The 15387-nt window shown below is 42.5% G+C and overlaps 2 protein-coding genes across 7 annotated transcripts in view; one reads left to right on the forward strand and one right to left on the reverse strand.

Annotated features, from left to right (window-relative positions):
* Nucleotides 1-4155, forward strand: part of PIAS1 (protein inhibitor of activated STAT 1) — a gene marked incomplete at its 5' end in the record, with an annotated part of 88469 nt that extends 84314 nt beyond the window's left edge. For all 5 annotated transcript variants that reach the window (XM_083371528.1, XM_083371530.1, XM_083371529.1 and 2 more), the window contains one exon: nt 98-4155. In XM_083371528.1, the coding sequence (XP_083227654.1) occupies nt 98-394 (297 nt within the window). In that variant the 3' untranslated portion in view covers nt 395-4155. The remainder of the gene's footprint in view (nt 1-97) is intronic.
* Nucleotides 4156-4516: 361 nt separating this feature from the next.
* On the reverse strand, nt 4517-15094 carry CALML4 (calmodulin like 4; the record flags this gene model as incomplete). Of its 2 annotated transcripts, none has more annotated exons than XM_083371534.1 (3): nt 4517-4908; nt 7178-7366; nt 15028-15094. In XM_083371534.1, the coding sequence occupies 3 exons, from the start codon at nt 15092-15094 to the stop codon at nt 4811-4813; spliced, it is 354 nt and encodes a 117-aa protein (XP_083227660.1). In that variant the 3' UTR covers nt 4517-4810. The 2 variants fall into 2 exon arrangements, with proteins under 2 accessions (XP_083227660.1, XP_083227661.1); XM_083371535.1 differs by lacking the exon at nt 15028-15094 and adding an exon at nt 12168-12262.
* Nucleotides 15095-15387: the final 293 nt, after the last annotated feature.

Raw genomic sequence — 15387 nt, forward strand, 5'->3', positions numbered from 1 at the left:
GGCCTCTTTCCAATGATCCGTCTTTGGGGTGAGAGTAGAAAGTGCCTGGGTGTCCTTGATCCTCCCTGGTTTCAACAGCCTTCTGTCTCCTTCCCAGCATTACAGCACTTCCATTTTGGCAGCTGCGGCCGCCGCCGTCTCCACTTCTGATGATCAAGAACTCTTGCACTCCCGGTTTTTCCCGTACACTTCGTCGCAGATGTTCCTGGACCAGCTGAACACAGGAGGGAGCGCCACTCTCCCCGCCACGAATGGCAGCAACAGCGGCAGCAACAGCAGCCTCGTGTCCTCCACCAGCATTCGGGAGGCCCACGGTCACCCCGTGGCCAGCAGAAGTAACACAGACCCCACATCTCTCTTCGGCGTCATCCCAGACATTATTTCTTTGGACTGAGCTTGGTTGAGGTGTCTCTGGACTCGTGGGTGAAGAGATTTGCAATTTTGTTTTACCTTATTTTTGTTTAGAAATGCAGATAAGATTTTCCTTTTTTGTAGGGAAAAAAAAGACGTGTACAGAGAACAAAACTATATTTTCAGTTGTACTTTTGTATATAAACCTAAGGTAATTTGAGTGGCGAAAAACAAACAAAAAAATTACAAAAGCTCCCAACATCATTGCTTGGGATTTGGAAGACTTTCCCCCTCCCTATTTGTTTTGTGCGCTGGTGGGCTTGTTTTGAAGCTTTGACTCTGAACCACATAATTTTTTGTTTGTTCACAGCAGGGCTAATGGGGAAAATGGTGCACTTGAAACCTTGAACAGTATAGAGGACTTCTGGTTCTTGAGGAAACAGACGGCATCCACCCTAATTGGAGAGAATTTCTCCTTCCTTAGGATAGGCTGCATTGGCAAAGTTTCTCTGCACAAATGCTTTGAATCAGATTCAGTGTTTGCAATTGAATCGGACCTTCCTGCTTTTCTGCTCTGTTTATCCTGAAGTGGGACGGAGGCACTTTCAGTTACCGAAATTCCATAGCATTTCCTTGTGTGAGCTGGAGGTAGGTTTTTGGAAAGTGGCTGTTTATTCTGATGTGGACCCATATTTCTTCTCTGGATTGTTTTTATTAGCTAGCTCTGCCTTGGTTTGATCATAATTCAGATTTCATGGTTCTGCTCTTTGCTAACTCTTTGCCAGTAAGGAGCTATTCCACTCCGTTGCATGAGACCAAATGTCTTCTTAAAATCTTAAAGGCACACTTTGTTGAGATAGTTCCTTGGCATTACTGTGGCAATTAAAAGGTTGTGTCTGGAGTGTTAAAGACAAAGAAAGTGGTGGAATTCTTAGAATGTGTTTACTAAATAGACCCAACCCATCAACATTTAAGTGGAATAATGTAATTTCAATGCGTTTATTGTGCAACTGACAATGTCAACAGCCATTGTATGCAGCAAGGTCCAATCCTAGAAAAAATTGGGGGGGGGCCTTGGGAAAATGTGCCCCATTGAGTTGAGTAGGATTTAGTAAAACTAATATTTGAATAAATAATCTCTAGGATTGGGCTAAAGAGTGGCCCATTAAAATGTGACTAAAAGTCGTACCTTTTGTATTTCAGCTTAGTGGAAAATAACAATCTATAAGATTATTATCCCTCTCCTTCAAAACATATTAAATGACTTCAGCATTTTTTATCTGTTAAGTTCTTCTGAAGGAAGACGTGGGCCCTGCCCTGTTAGCATTTGTAAATCGCACACTGAGGGATGAATGTTTAGTTAGAAAACATTTTTTCAAATTGGCTGATTTTTGAAAAAGCATTTTTCCCTAATTATATAACAAAACATGGAAATTGGAAGATTTTAAAAGGAAAATGACGGGGAAGTCAAGTGAAATTTACTGCATGCCAAAATCTGTGTTGAGGTTGAGATTTTATAGCTCCTCTTTAAAACCAAGGTTTAAAAACGCTGGAAGCAAATTGGTGAAACAAGCCTTTTTATTCGCCTTAATCAGAAGGCACCTTCGCTGGTTCTTTGTCTGCAAATGACAGCATTTTTTCCAAACTCTTATTTTCAAGACTGTCTTTCAGTGAAACTTAAATCAGTGACAAGCTACCAATTTTTAATCTTAAATGTTTTTTTATATAGACCTCAGAAATGTTATATTGGATTTTCTGAAATACATCCCATTTGCCATTTGAATTTTAGGAATGTTTGTTTATATGTATATGTGTGTGTATATATGTATTTATAGATATGTGCGTGTGAGAGCGAGGGTATGTGTTCTGTTCCATGCATGTATTCTATTAATGTTTGGCCAATACCTTTCCTTGCTAGTTTCTAATTTATTAAATGGCAGTAAAAGTTACAAGAAACAAGTAGAAAACAGTAATATTTTCTAAATTCACTATAGCTTGGGGCATTAAAATTAATACTGGCTTAAGGATTATACCTTAACGTTTAAAATGTATCCTCTCTGTGTCCCAAGGGAAGATTGGCAATAGCCAGACGTCTGGCTGCAGAACAGGACTGGCACCATTCTCTTGAAAGTCTGTGGCTTTCGATTTGACATTTTTTCATAGTCCAAATAATTGTTTTAATTAAATACTTTACATATATGTTAGAATAACACACCATAGCACATTGTAAGATGTGCGCTTTCCAGGTTGTTAAGCTAAGGAGTGCGGGCACAGTGTGTGTAAAAATGAGTTGAAGTCACGCTCTGTTTATTTGTGATGGAGAATCAGCACATGTACAGTAAATGCATCAGGCAAGTAGCCGTGTGAAATTTGTTTGCACTGACCGTGACTCGTACGTACTGTGTGTGATCTGCGTGTATATCATGCCCCTTCTGCATCTAGCTTAAGAAGCTGAATTTATGCACTGCTTTGAGTGCGTTGGTGGAGAGGATGTTGAGCTTTTTCTTGGGGTGACGAAGGTACATTCTGGACTTGAGGTCTGTCAGAAGAACTTTAATTCTAGTCTAATGAAGCATTCCGCGTTGCTGGAAACAGAACTTCCTCCACGTTAAATTAACTTGATAATTATGGAACGAAAGGTACCTCCTGCTGGTACTCCAGTTTTTCAACGAACCAAATAAAAACCATCTCTGTAAAGGGGTGGGAGAAGTTGCACCTGAAAGCAGCACTGGACATTTTGAATGTGAGATAGTAAATACCATCCCAAACGGAAGCCGGAGGGAGTGAATGCCACTCGTCTTCTCCTATAAATCTTAAGAAAACTGGGCAGTTAATTAAGGCAGAACATGCATCAGACTTTGGGAGTTACTGCATATTTTGATTACAGGGTTCTCTTCTGTAGCAAGATGTCCTTGCCAAGCTAATTTTTGACAATTGTAGAATTTTTCAGGGAAGCAAAGGGGTCTGTTTTGCTTAATTTAACAATATAAGATATATTCTATGGATTTCATTTTTGTATGTTGGCTTTTGTGGGGGAGGAGGCTCACTTTTTTCCTACAGAGAGAGAGTGGATGTGTGTGTGCTTATTACTTGTACATCTGGTTTGAACTTTGTGTGCATTGTGCTTGTGTGTGTGTGTACACACAGATGCAAGATTCTTCTATAATAAGAGTGATTTTCAATCACTTCTGTGGGCATTAACTAGATGCATCATTTTCCTTGTTAAAAACCTGAATGCAAAACCAAAATTGCAACCAAAACTCGCAGTATTTTAATGGCATTCGCATATTTCTTTTTTTCCCTTCTGAAGCATAACCAAAGTGTCAACCTGGCCGATTCTTACTAGTAATTCTGCTGTACTTTGGCTAAGCTTTCCCATTATATTAAACATTTCATAGCTTTTTCATAATTTAAAATTATGGTCTCTTATTTTACTTTTCTTCGGTAAGAGCTTTGATTTCTATTGAACTAAAACTGCCAGAGGCCCCCAGTGTGTACTGCTGTTAATTGTTCTGATTAACAAAAGGGAAGAACCTATGTATATAAAGTGAAAAACAAAAAAGCGATTCCATATACTCAGATCTGTGATTCATTGCCTTAAACTTTCTCCTACGTTTCCATACAGCATGCCAAACAAGTTTTAAAAAGTGGCTTTTAAAAATGTATAGTAGACCAATGTCAGTTTGTATAAAAGTACCAAGTGAAAATATTTATTACATGCATTGGAAGAGAAATGGTTTACCCTATTGAATGTTACTTGTTTATGTAAAACATCTTTAGATGTAATAAAAACATTATTATGTTCTCTCTTGTGGAATAACCTGTTGTGTATGCACAATATAGACTGGGTTTGCAAGAGACAAATTCTTGGCAAATATGTAATGAAAAAGTCTATTCAAAAAACCAGTGGACCTTGAAAGAACCTTCGTTGTAGTTTGCTACTTCTGCCGGGAGGCACAGGCTGCCTCTGAAACCGGGAGCTGCCCAGGCGGAGCCCGTGCAACACTCCGGGAGTCTCTGGCTACGTCGCTGTGGCCGTGGGATGGCTGCACAGCTCCTTGTTGCAAGATTGTTCTTAGAACCTCCTGAGAACCTCTGGTGCTAGTGGCTGTTCTGATGCTTTCATCGCACGGGTTTGGTGACCACAACACAGCTGAGTCGTCCTGATCCCTTGCAATGTGCTACCTCAGAATCATGCTCTATACACTGCATGATACTGAGTAATCTTTCCAGCTCGTAGGCACCTTCTTTTTGACTACTTAAAAAAATAAGTGTAGTAGATTTTATACAGAAAGAGCCAACATCTCTGTTTTTCTTTAATTGCTTAACATATTTCTTTTTGTTTTTCACAAAGCATTTATTTTTTAAGAGAAAAAGGCAGGCAGACCCCAGGTTCCAAGAAGAATTGATAAAGGCTGCATGTAGCATGGTTGCCTTCAGCCAAATATCTTTTTGTAATTCAGTAATCATCAACTGGAAGTGTGATTGACTGAATTAAGTCTTCATATCTCACCAGTCCGTTGTGTCCCACTTTGGCGTTCTTCAAAAGGGCATCCACTGTAAGCAATAGCAGATTAATTGAACCACTTCAGTTTTCAGCTACCCAGACTATTTATTTCAGAACTTTAATTAGAATGTCAAATGGTGGATGGGTGGGAGGGAGGTGAAATTACGGTAATGCAACAGCTAAAGGAAACAATTGACAGAACAGGTGGTTCCCACATCACAAAGCACATGATGTAGGAACCTGGTTTGAACCAGGTTGAGGTCTGGAATACGACTAACTCCTAAGTACAGTATAGACCAGGGTCCCCAAGCCCTGGTCCATGGATCAGTACCAGGCTGCAGCATGCCAGCAACTGGGCCGCACAAAGAAGCAAATCCCCACTCGCGAGATGCAGGCAGCACACAAAACCAGGCACCCTCTGGTCCGTGGAAAAACCTCTCCATGGCACCAGTCCCCGATGCCCAAAAGGTTGGTGACCTCTGGTATAGATCAGTAGCAATAAAACTTAGACCCATATACCGCTTTACAGCACTTTCCAGCCCTCTCTAAGCGATCTACAGTCAGCCTATTCTCCCCCCCCCCGCCCCCAAACAACCTGGGTCCTTGTTTTACCACGTTGGAAGGATGGAAGGCTGAGGCAATCTTGAGCCGGTCAGGATCGAACTCCTGGTTGCTCCCAGCCACAAAATACGTTTTTATCCATGTTTCCTAGTCTATTAAACCACAAAATCACTAGCACTGCTTATTTCACACATCTCCCCTGCGTATCTGGCTGTTGATGGAGCTGCCTTTGGCTTAGGTCTCTTGATGTCTCTTAGCGCAGAATCTGAAACCCCAAAGCCCTTCAACAATTCCATGGAACTGAAGTGTTTATTATGTGGCAGAAAAAAATAAAAAATAGAGAAAATAATCATAAAATGTGTCTTGATTGATTCATTTTGAATTTTTAAAAAATCACTTATTAGTTTTTATCTGGAGTGCTTATTTTTTGGAATCTCTCCCCCCCCTTGCTGTTGAGGGTCCTAAAGGACAATGAAGATGTTCAGGTTCTTCTTCCCCTGAGACTAGAGATGCTTGGTTTTTAATGAACTCTACCAGTTCACAGAATCCTGGACCAATTTAACCCATCTATCATACTGAATGGAAACACTATGGAGTGGGAGGAAACCTGTGGGGAAAAAATGGCTTTACCATTATGGTATGCTGAACTGTAATAGTTATACTGTTACTCTAGGACAGGGGTCGGCAACCTCGGCTCTTTTATGACTCGTGGACTTCAACTCCCAGAATTCCTGAGCCAGCATAGCTGGCTCAGGAATTCTGGGAGTTGAAGTCCACGAGTCATAAAAGAGCCGAGGTTGCCGACTCCTGCTCTAGGAGATACAATATTCCCAACACAACTGGATGACAAATTCCCAGCAGCTGGGAAGATAGTTCCACACGTGTTCTCTTTCTGGCTGCTGCCTTTCCCCCACGGGAGTCTGGTACATCTGCGGGGCATTTTACAACCCCTGGGTCACATTCAGCCCTTTGGCTGTCCCTGTCCAGTCTGCGTGAGGGCAATCAGAAACCAGAAATCAAATGTAAACAAGTATATATACCAGGCATACAATGCAAGTGCATTGCTTTTTTATTTTGAAGGTGACCGCTATTTTCTTTTTAATTTATGTGTGTGCGCACGCCCGTGCATGCCTTCACAGCCCTGTTGGTTCCGCCCTTGACAAGAGTCCCAGTTTCTGATGTGGCTCCTTGGGAAAAGTAATCACCCAGCCCTGATCTAAGGGAGATCAGATTGAGGAAGACTCAGGCACACAAACTAACATAGTTAGGAGGCAACGATTTGTAACAGCCATTGATTGCTCCCTCTTCCCTTGCTCTTCCTGTACCTCTTCCTGTGCAGTGGTAACTTGGTACTTGACTGCTTGAAAACTCATCGACTTTGGTTCTGGATTCATTCTGACATGGAAATGTTGTCCCAGTACTCGGCCTTTGTACTCAGCGTGCTGCTCTAGGAAGAGGGGAACGGCTGTGGGGAGCGAACAGGAAGTCAGCCATGCTGGGAAGGCCGCTGCAAAAGGAGGGGGTCAGCCACAGAGGGCAGACAGAAAGGCTATCCTGGCAGGCTCGCTCATATAAAAAAGGGGACAGACAGAATGTTCTTCCCATCTGAAACGAAGGGTCGCCTGGTAAGTCACCTAGTTTGTTTAGGATTCGTCGCATCTCCCAGAATGAATGAACTCCAAATACCGAGGTACCACTTTGACTGGGAAAGGCCCTCTTCCAAGGGCCAAGGCACAGAGATCTTTGCAGGAGACTCACCTTCTTCTTTGGACAGCTTTTCTCCAAGGTTCATCAGCTTAGCTTGCAATTCAGCCACTGAGATGAATCCGGTCCTTTGCTGGTCCACCATTAACATGGCCAGGAGGATTTCATTCCTTGGATCTTCCTGCTGCATTTGCCTATACATGATGGTCAGGAAAGTTGAAAACTCCAGTTCTTCATTCACATCTGTAAGTGAGAAGGAGGCCAGCACTGTATAAGAAGATACTAGTAACGCCCATCACTCAGCCTGTCTCGTCATGTAAATCAGAGTAGCCTGCTTGTCATCCTAAAGCTGGTATGGAACCTAGAACCAAATGTCAGTGCCTTTGGAGTAAGGAAATGCACAAATACAGTTTAAAATAGTCTTCATACAATAAGGAATACAACAGAAAGTTTCTGATCTCCCCAAACTCTGCCAAGAGGGAAAAACCCTAGCCCTGCCTGCCTGCCCACGAGAAAAGTAGCTCTAGCTTTACAGAGATTCTACGGAGATTCCCAGTCATCCAGGTCATGGTTGTCCCAAAGGTGTTTTTTCAACAAGCAACTGGATTTCCTTGTTTTTTCCTTGAAAAAATTCCATTTCTCATCTAAGAAGCTTCTTCAGTTTTTCAGAAGGTTGAAGAAGATTCTTGGATGAGAAGCTAGAAGTCTTCAAAATAAAATAAAGAGAGCGCAGTTGGCTTTTGGAAAAGCACCTTTGGAATAGCTTTACAGACCTTGCTCCACCCCCACCCCAAAGGGTCAAGTACAGGCCCAGGTATAAAAAGGTGGCCCGTTTCTGCTCCAGGTGGACGTCCTAGTTTGCCAGAATGACTTTTTTAAAAAGAAGGTTTAAAGATAAATAGTTTGAGGCTTTGAAAGTTTCCTCAAACTGTTCTGATCATCTTTTCTCCTGCATCATCACTCCATGATTAGAAAAGGATAATTCATATCCTTGAAAATGAACTGTATTTCAAAAGCTTACCATGTTCCCAGCTTAGAAAATTACCTTAGAAGGGTAAAAATGCTACAAGGCAAGAATGGAAGATTACTTTCAAAAGGATTTATTTTCTTTAGAAAGATAACAAACCACGCACTACTAGAAGACATATATAGCTCCAGCCTGAACGGTGCATTCTTGGTATTCTCTGAGCTGGATTGTAGAACAGCAGTCCCCAACCCCGGTCCATGGTGGCCTGTTGGGAACCAGGCTGCACAAGCGAGCAAGTGAAACTTCATCTGCGCATGCACAGGATCTAGGTCACGTGTGCAAAACCGTTCCTCCTTCCCCAGTCTATGGAAGACATTTTTATTCCCCAAACCGGTCCCTGGAGCCACAAAGGTTGGGGACCGCTGCTATAGGACATTCTTGCAGATGTTTTGTTACCAATGCATCCACTGATGTTACTTGGACAAATTATGAAATTTGCTGCAGAAAAAGAACCCAACTCAGAGAATCCTGAGAACCAAACAAATAAATGGATATGAAGAGCAGGATGTGTGACAAAGCAAATGTTGTAAAGACTGCACAAGGTTGTTGTTGTTGTTAGTTGCGGAGTCGTGTCCGACCCATCGCGACCCTATGGACAACGTTCCTCCAGGCCTTCCTGTCCTCTACCATCTTCTGGAGTCCATTTAAGCTCACGCCTACTGCTTCAGTGACTCCATCCAGCCACCTCATTCTCTGTCGTCCCCTTCTTCTATTGCCCTCAATCTTTCCCAGCATTAGGCTCTTCTCCAGTGAGTCCTTCCTTCTCATTAGGTGGCCAAAGTATTTGAGTTTTAGCTTCAGGATCTGGCCTTCTAAAGAGCAGTCAGGGTTGATCTCCTCTAGGACTGACCGGTTTGATCGCCTTGCAGTCCAAGGGACTCGCAGGAGTCTTCTCCAGCACCATAGTTCAAAGGCCTCAATTCTTTGGCGCTCAGCCTTTCTTATGGTCCAACTTTCACTGCCATACATTGCAACTGGGAAGACCATAGCCTTGACTATACGCACCTTTGTTGACAGGGTGATGTCTCTGCTTTTTAGTGTGCTGTCTAGATTTGCCATGGCTTTCCTCCCAAGGAGCAAGCGTCTTTTAATTTCTTGGCTACAGTCCCCATTTGCAGTGATCTTGGAGCCCAGGAAAATAAAATCTGTCACTACCTCCATTTCTTCTCCATCTATTTGCCAGGAATTGAGAGGGCCAGATGCCATGATCTTGGTTTTCTTAATTTTCAACCCAAGTTTTGCACTCTCCTTCTTCACTCACAACAAGAGGCTCTTTAGTTCCTCTTCACTTTCTGCCATTAGAGTGGTATCATCTGCATATCTTAGGTTGTTGATGTTTCTTCCGGCAATCTTAATTCCAACTTTTGATTCATCTAGCCCTGCCTTTCTCATGATGTGCTCTGCATATAAGTTAAATAGGCAAGGCGACAGTATACAGCCTTGCTGGACTCCTTTCCCAATTTTGAACCAATCAGTGGTTCCATGTCCAGTTCTCACTGTTGCTTCTTGGCCCGCATATAGGTTTCTACATGAAACCGCTGGGTGAGATCATTCGTGGCTTTGGAGTTGGGTATCATCAGTACGCTGATGATACCCAGCTTTTTCTTTCGACCCCAAACCACCCCAGTGATGCCCTCAACGTGATGTCCCGTTGCCTGGAGGCGGTTCGGGTCTGGATGGGGAGGAACAGACTTCAACTCAACCCCGACAAGACTGAGTGGCTTTGCATACCTTCATCCCGGGTCTATTCGGATATTCCATCTCTTTCTATGGGGGGTGAATTATTACCCCCCGTAGATAGGGCTCGCAACTTGGGAGTCCTCCTAGATTCACGGCTCACCTTGGAAGATCACATAGTGGCTGTGACTAGGGGGGCTTTCGCCCAGGTTCGCCTGGTGCGCCAGTTGCGGCCCTATCTAAGCCGGGATGATTTATGCACGGTCACTCACGCGCTCATGACCTCTCGTCTAGACTACTGCAACGCTCTCTACATGGGGCTTCCCTTGAGGACCACCCGGAGGCTCCAACTGGTACAGAATGCAGCCGCGAGAGTTGTGTTGGGAGTCTCCCGATACTCCCATGTCACACCTCTGCTCCGCGAGCTGCATTGGTTGCCAGTTGTCTTCCGGGTGAGATTCAAGGTACTAGTAATGGTGTTTAAAGCCCTACATGGCAGGGGTCCGGAGTACTTAGGGAACACCTGCTGCCGGCATCAACCTCCCTCCGCCCTGTGCGTTCCCACAGAGAGGGCCTCCTCAGGGTGCCACCGGTCAGAGAATGTAGATTGGTGGCCCCCAGGGGGAGATCTTTCTCTGTGGGCGCCCCGGAACTATGGAACCAGCTACCAGTTGAGCTCCGGACGGCGCCCGATCTTCGCTCCTTTCGCCGCGATCTAAAAACATACTTGTTCGAACAAGCCGGCCTGGCCTGAGGGGGGATTGGTGGGGTTTTTTACTGTCATTTTATTGGGGTTTTTATTATGTATTAACTGTTTTTAATGGGCATGTATTTAATTACTTTTTAACTTTTGTAATTCTGTATTTTTATTCTTGCCCTGTACACCGCCCTGAGTCCTTCGGGAGAAGGGCGGTATAGAAATATTAATAAATTAAATTAAATTAAATTTCTCAAGAGACAAATAAGATGGTCTGGTACACCCATCTCTTTAAGGACTTTCCACAGTTTGTTATGATCCACACAATCAAAGGCTTTAGCATAGTCAATGAAGCAGAAGTAGATGTTTTTCTGGAACTCTCTAGAGTTATAGTACTGCAAATCTGGCCACAGAAATATTATTTCAAATCTGCTGAACTGTATAGAATATTCTGAACAGAGCTGAGTTGGGAAAGCTTAAAATAAAGAGAAAGGTTTCCCCTGTCCAGTCATGCCCAATTCTAGGGGCTGCTGCTCATCTCCATGTCTTAGCTGAGGAAGCTGGTGTCCAAAGACACCTCCTTGGTCAAGTGGCCAGCATGACTGCATGCCGAGGCTCACAGGACATTGTTACCTTCCCACCGAAGGTAGTAAAATGGGTACTATTTATCTACTCACATTTGCGTGCTTTCAAACTGATAGGTGGGCAGGACCTGGAGCGAGGAACGGGAGCTCACGCTGCCTCACAAAACTCAGGTCTGGAGCCCAGGTGGTCAATTTTCCAGCTGATAAGCTCAGCATCTTTACCCTCTGAGCTATCATGTCCCCTTAGGCAAGCTTTATGAAGCTAGAATTTGCAGGGTTTTTTAAAAAAAATTGGAATGTGAAGTTGAAATTTTCCACCTCTATCCTGCCTTTTTGGAGGCGGAGAATTTTAAATTGTCCCACTTTAGTGTTAGAAAGGATGGCATTGTTCCAATTAGACCCTGTGCACAATCTGGGGATCCTTCTTGACTCACGACTTCTGCTCAAGGAGCAGGTTGCAGCCAAGACTAGGAAGGCCACTGCACTTTTGTATTGTGTCCCAGTTGCACCTGTTACTTGACTGGCGGTTTTTACTCTCAGCCACTCCCAAAAGGACTACTGTAATGCACACTGTAAACTGCCTCGGCTGCCCTTGAGGAGCATGCAAAATACAGGGCTGCAGGCAGCTATGTATGCCCTAGAATGGCGCATGACTCCTCTGATCCATGAGTGCACAGGCTGCCAGTTTGTTTCCAGGCTCAGTTCAAGGGGCTGGTTTTGATTTTTAAAGGCCTACTTGGCATGGAGCTATTTCAGGGAGCACACCTCCCCGTCCCATCAACTGGGATACAAACTCTGCAGGGAGTGGGAGATCAAACACGTTCCTAGCTGACAACTTTGTCATACAAAAGGTAGAGAAGGGAACTAGGGGGACAGCTATACTGGACCTACTTCTTACTAATGGGATGAAATAGTTGAGGAAGAGAAGATAGAAACTTGGGGGGGAGGGGAGTGACCACAACATACTTGAATTCACCATAAAGCAACTAAACCAAGCCAGACTAGTGTTTTAAGAGAACTGACACAAAGAAAAGGGAGTAAAGATATTCTCCAAAGCACCTGCATACTGCATCCAGTTTTGGTTACCATGATGTAAAAAAAATGCTGAGACTCTGGAAAGAGTGCAGAGAAGAGCAACAAAGATGGACTTCCGGTTTTGCGCCTGCAGCACATGGCCATGCAAAAGTAGACCTCCGCTCCCCACAGCTAGTTTCTTCATGCTTGGGGGACCCTAGATGGGTCCGAAGTTGCCCCGGAGAAGTGACCATGAGGGAGGGGTGCCCTGTTGATCATAAAGTGACGGCAATCGCTTTGTTTGATCTGGGGAAAGCCCTCTGAACCCGACAAGAGAAAGGCAAGCGTGAGATCAGCGTCTAGCCCAAGCTGCTTGCAGCCGAAGTCCCAGAGCATGAACGTAAACATCGGTGAACAGCATGCTTGGAATTGGTGAGAGTACTGATCTTTTTTCTTCTCTCTACTATCTAAATCCTTAAAAAGATCCCCTAAGCAAGAAAACCTCCAGAAGTGAAGGGAGGGAACTATATCCCCATTCCCTGACAAATGGAAGCAACGAATTAATATTAAAGGAGAGAAGAAATATATTGAAATTTGATTTAAAATACTCCAGTCTGGACAAATTTAGGAACTGAAAAACTGTCAAGATTATACCCTAATTTTTTTTTGATGGAATTATAAAAATATATAACAAAAATAACTTTTTGATTGAAAGAAAAAACTAAAAAAAGACATAACTGCTGACATCTAGTGGAGACTCAGAGAATAGAACACTAACAATAAGGACTCAGAAATTGGCAGAGAGCCTAGAAACAAAGAAAAAGTTGTTCCTTTGAATTTGAAATAAACTTGAAGACAGCTGGGAACAAAGGAAGAGCCAGCTATAAGATTAAAAAGTGTTTGAAAGAAAAAAAACCTGGACTGTTGCTTAAATCTAAGAACCATTTATGGAAAAGAAAAACCTTGGCTTTTTGGCTAATCTTTTAGAGGAGAAACTGTAGGAAGGATTTAAAGTGGCTTAACATATTGAAGTGTAATTTTGACTGACTGATAAATTAACTTTTGAATTAAAACATTGATGAAAGATTATGTGAAGGGGGGAGACAACATGGATATCACATACTTATTAAAAAATGACAGGATGCCACATTCAATATTTTCTCATGTATGTCTTCCACTTTGAGAGCGGGCAACTAAATTTCATTTTTGATGTGTGCCATTGTGCCCACAGTAAAAAAAACCAAAACAACAAAGCTTATCCTATCCTATCCTATCCTATCCTATCCTATCCTATCCTATCCTATCCTATCCTATCCTATCCTATCCTATCTTTTGAAGGACGTAGCCTGGAAGATCAAGGCCTCCAGAAGCAATACTTCAAGACAAGAGAAATACTTTCCAGGAGGAAATATATGTAATGTTAGGACAAATACAAATGACAATAGACTCAAACCACGAGGAAATCCGAAACAACAAGCATATTTCCAATCTAAATTTACAATTAAAAAACACCCAGGAAATAACAACAAAGGCACAAATGAGCCAGACAGCAGACTACAAATTAGAAGAGTGTGATCAAATTGATGAAACAACAAAGGAAAAGAATTACAATTTGACACAAACAGGAAAAAATCTTCAAGGTTCTGATACAACAAGAAAAATAGAATTATCAGGAGAACCATCAAAGTTTGGGAGACAGAAAGTATTTATCTTACTTACTTCATCTTTGGTATTCCCAGCAACATTTGTAAAAATACAGGAACTGCTGGGTAAGCGGATTACATCAACTTGGAAAATTACTCGGCAAAAGAAGAAGACTGGAGACAGATACCAGATGGACGTGAATAAACATTTGTTTGAATATGGGTAAAAGAACAGAGAATGTTGAACACAAAGGGGGCCTTATAACAAGAAGGATAAGAGATTTAAGTAATATAATATGTTTTATAATATATGAAATGTTAACATATGTGAAATATAAACTGATTAAAAAGGATGTTATATCTAGATATTATAAGATAGATAAAAAGTATAGTATTTTTACAATGCCTGATACAAAATATTGGGAGGATGTACCTAAATGGAAAAATTTGGACAGTTAGATGACTAATATGAAGAAATTATGACTGATAAGAATTGGATTGAATATAAGGGAATTTAAGCAAACAAAAATCATAAAAATAGGATGTATGCTGAACTAACGAGATGATGGTGATATCTGAGGAGCTCCTACAGAGAGGAGTGGGTCAAACTATTTTCCAAAGCATGAAGGCAGGACAAGAAGCAAAGGAGGGTTCTTGTCTGGAGGCACTTAAGAAGAGACTGGACAACCAGCAGGTGGTTGGACTAGATGACATCCAAAGTCCTTCCAACTCTGTAATTCTGTGTTATTTCAGCCCCTTTATTAATGATCCTTAATGTAGACCTTTCTGTTTTCTCATCTGCTGAACTTTTAAGATGAATTAGTACATTTATAGCAGAACATTAGAACAGAATAGCATATATATCTGTAGAGAGCCCGAGGCAGTTCCTGCTTTGTCACTTACTGTCACACATAAATTTTAAAGGTAAAAGGAAATCAGCCTCTAGTATCAGCATCATAATAGAAAAATGTGCTCAGCTTGAATTATTATGCATTTTCCAGGTTCAATTAAGACTTGTGGGCTTCGATTCCCAGTATTCCCTGGCCAGCCATGCTTGCCATGTTTGGAGCCCCCTGCTTCGCACCATGGATATTCAGCTGCATCCCCTGGAGCCTTTCCAAATAGTGCCACTGGCACACTCTTTTTCTATGGTAGAAGAACACGTGACTGGGAATGTACATTTAATCTTAATTAAATATGCAAATTTGGCTCATCTCCAAATGTTGGGGGGGGCGGCAGAGGAAAGGCAGGGAGACACTTACCGATTTTGTGGAGCTGAAGGTGCCTGGCCACCTCTCCTAGAGTTGGGCTAGTGCCCAAACTGCGCATGACAACCACCAGATCGCTGGCCTTGATTTTGCCTTTCTGCCTTTTGTCATACAGAGAAAAACATTCCTTGAATTCTGTTCAGGAGAAAAAGAGAAGGTCCACCGGATGATTTCTGAGGCAAGGAATGCCCTGCTCTCCTTGGGCGAAGCTAAGCTGTGGCCTGAACTCTCCACAGTAGGGAGGATAAACCCTAAAGATTATTTTAATTCCTACTGAATTTAAAAGAAATTCATTATGGTGAGGTTATTATGACTATATCCTTAAAAGCCCAGATGTCTTCATCCTTGACTTTT

Source organism: Vipera ursinii, assembly GCF_947247035.1.
Source record: "Vipera ursinii genome assembly, chromosome: 11".
NCBI classification, from domain to species: Eukaryota; Metazoa; Chordata; class Lepidosauria; order Squamata; family Viperidae; genus Vipera; species Vipera ursinii.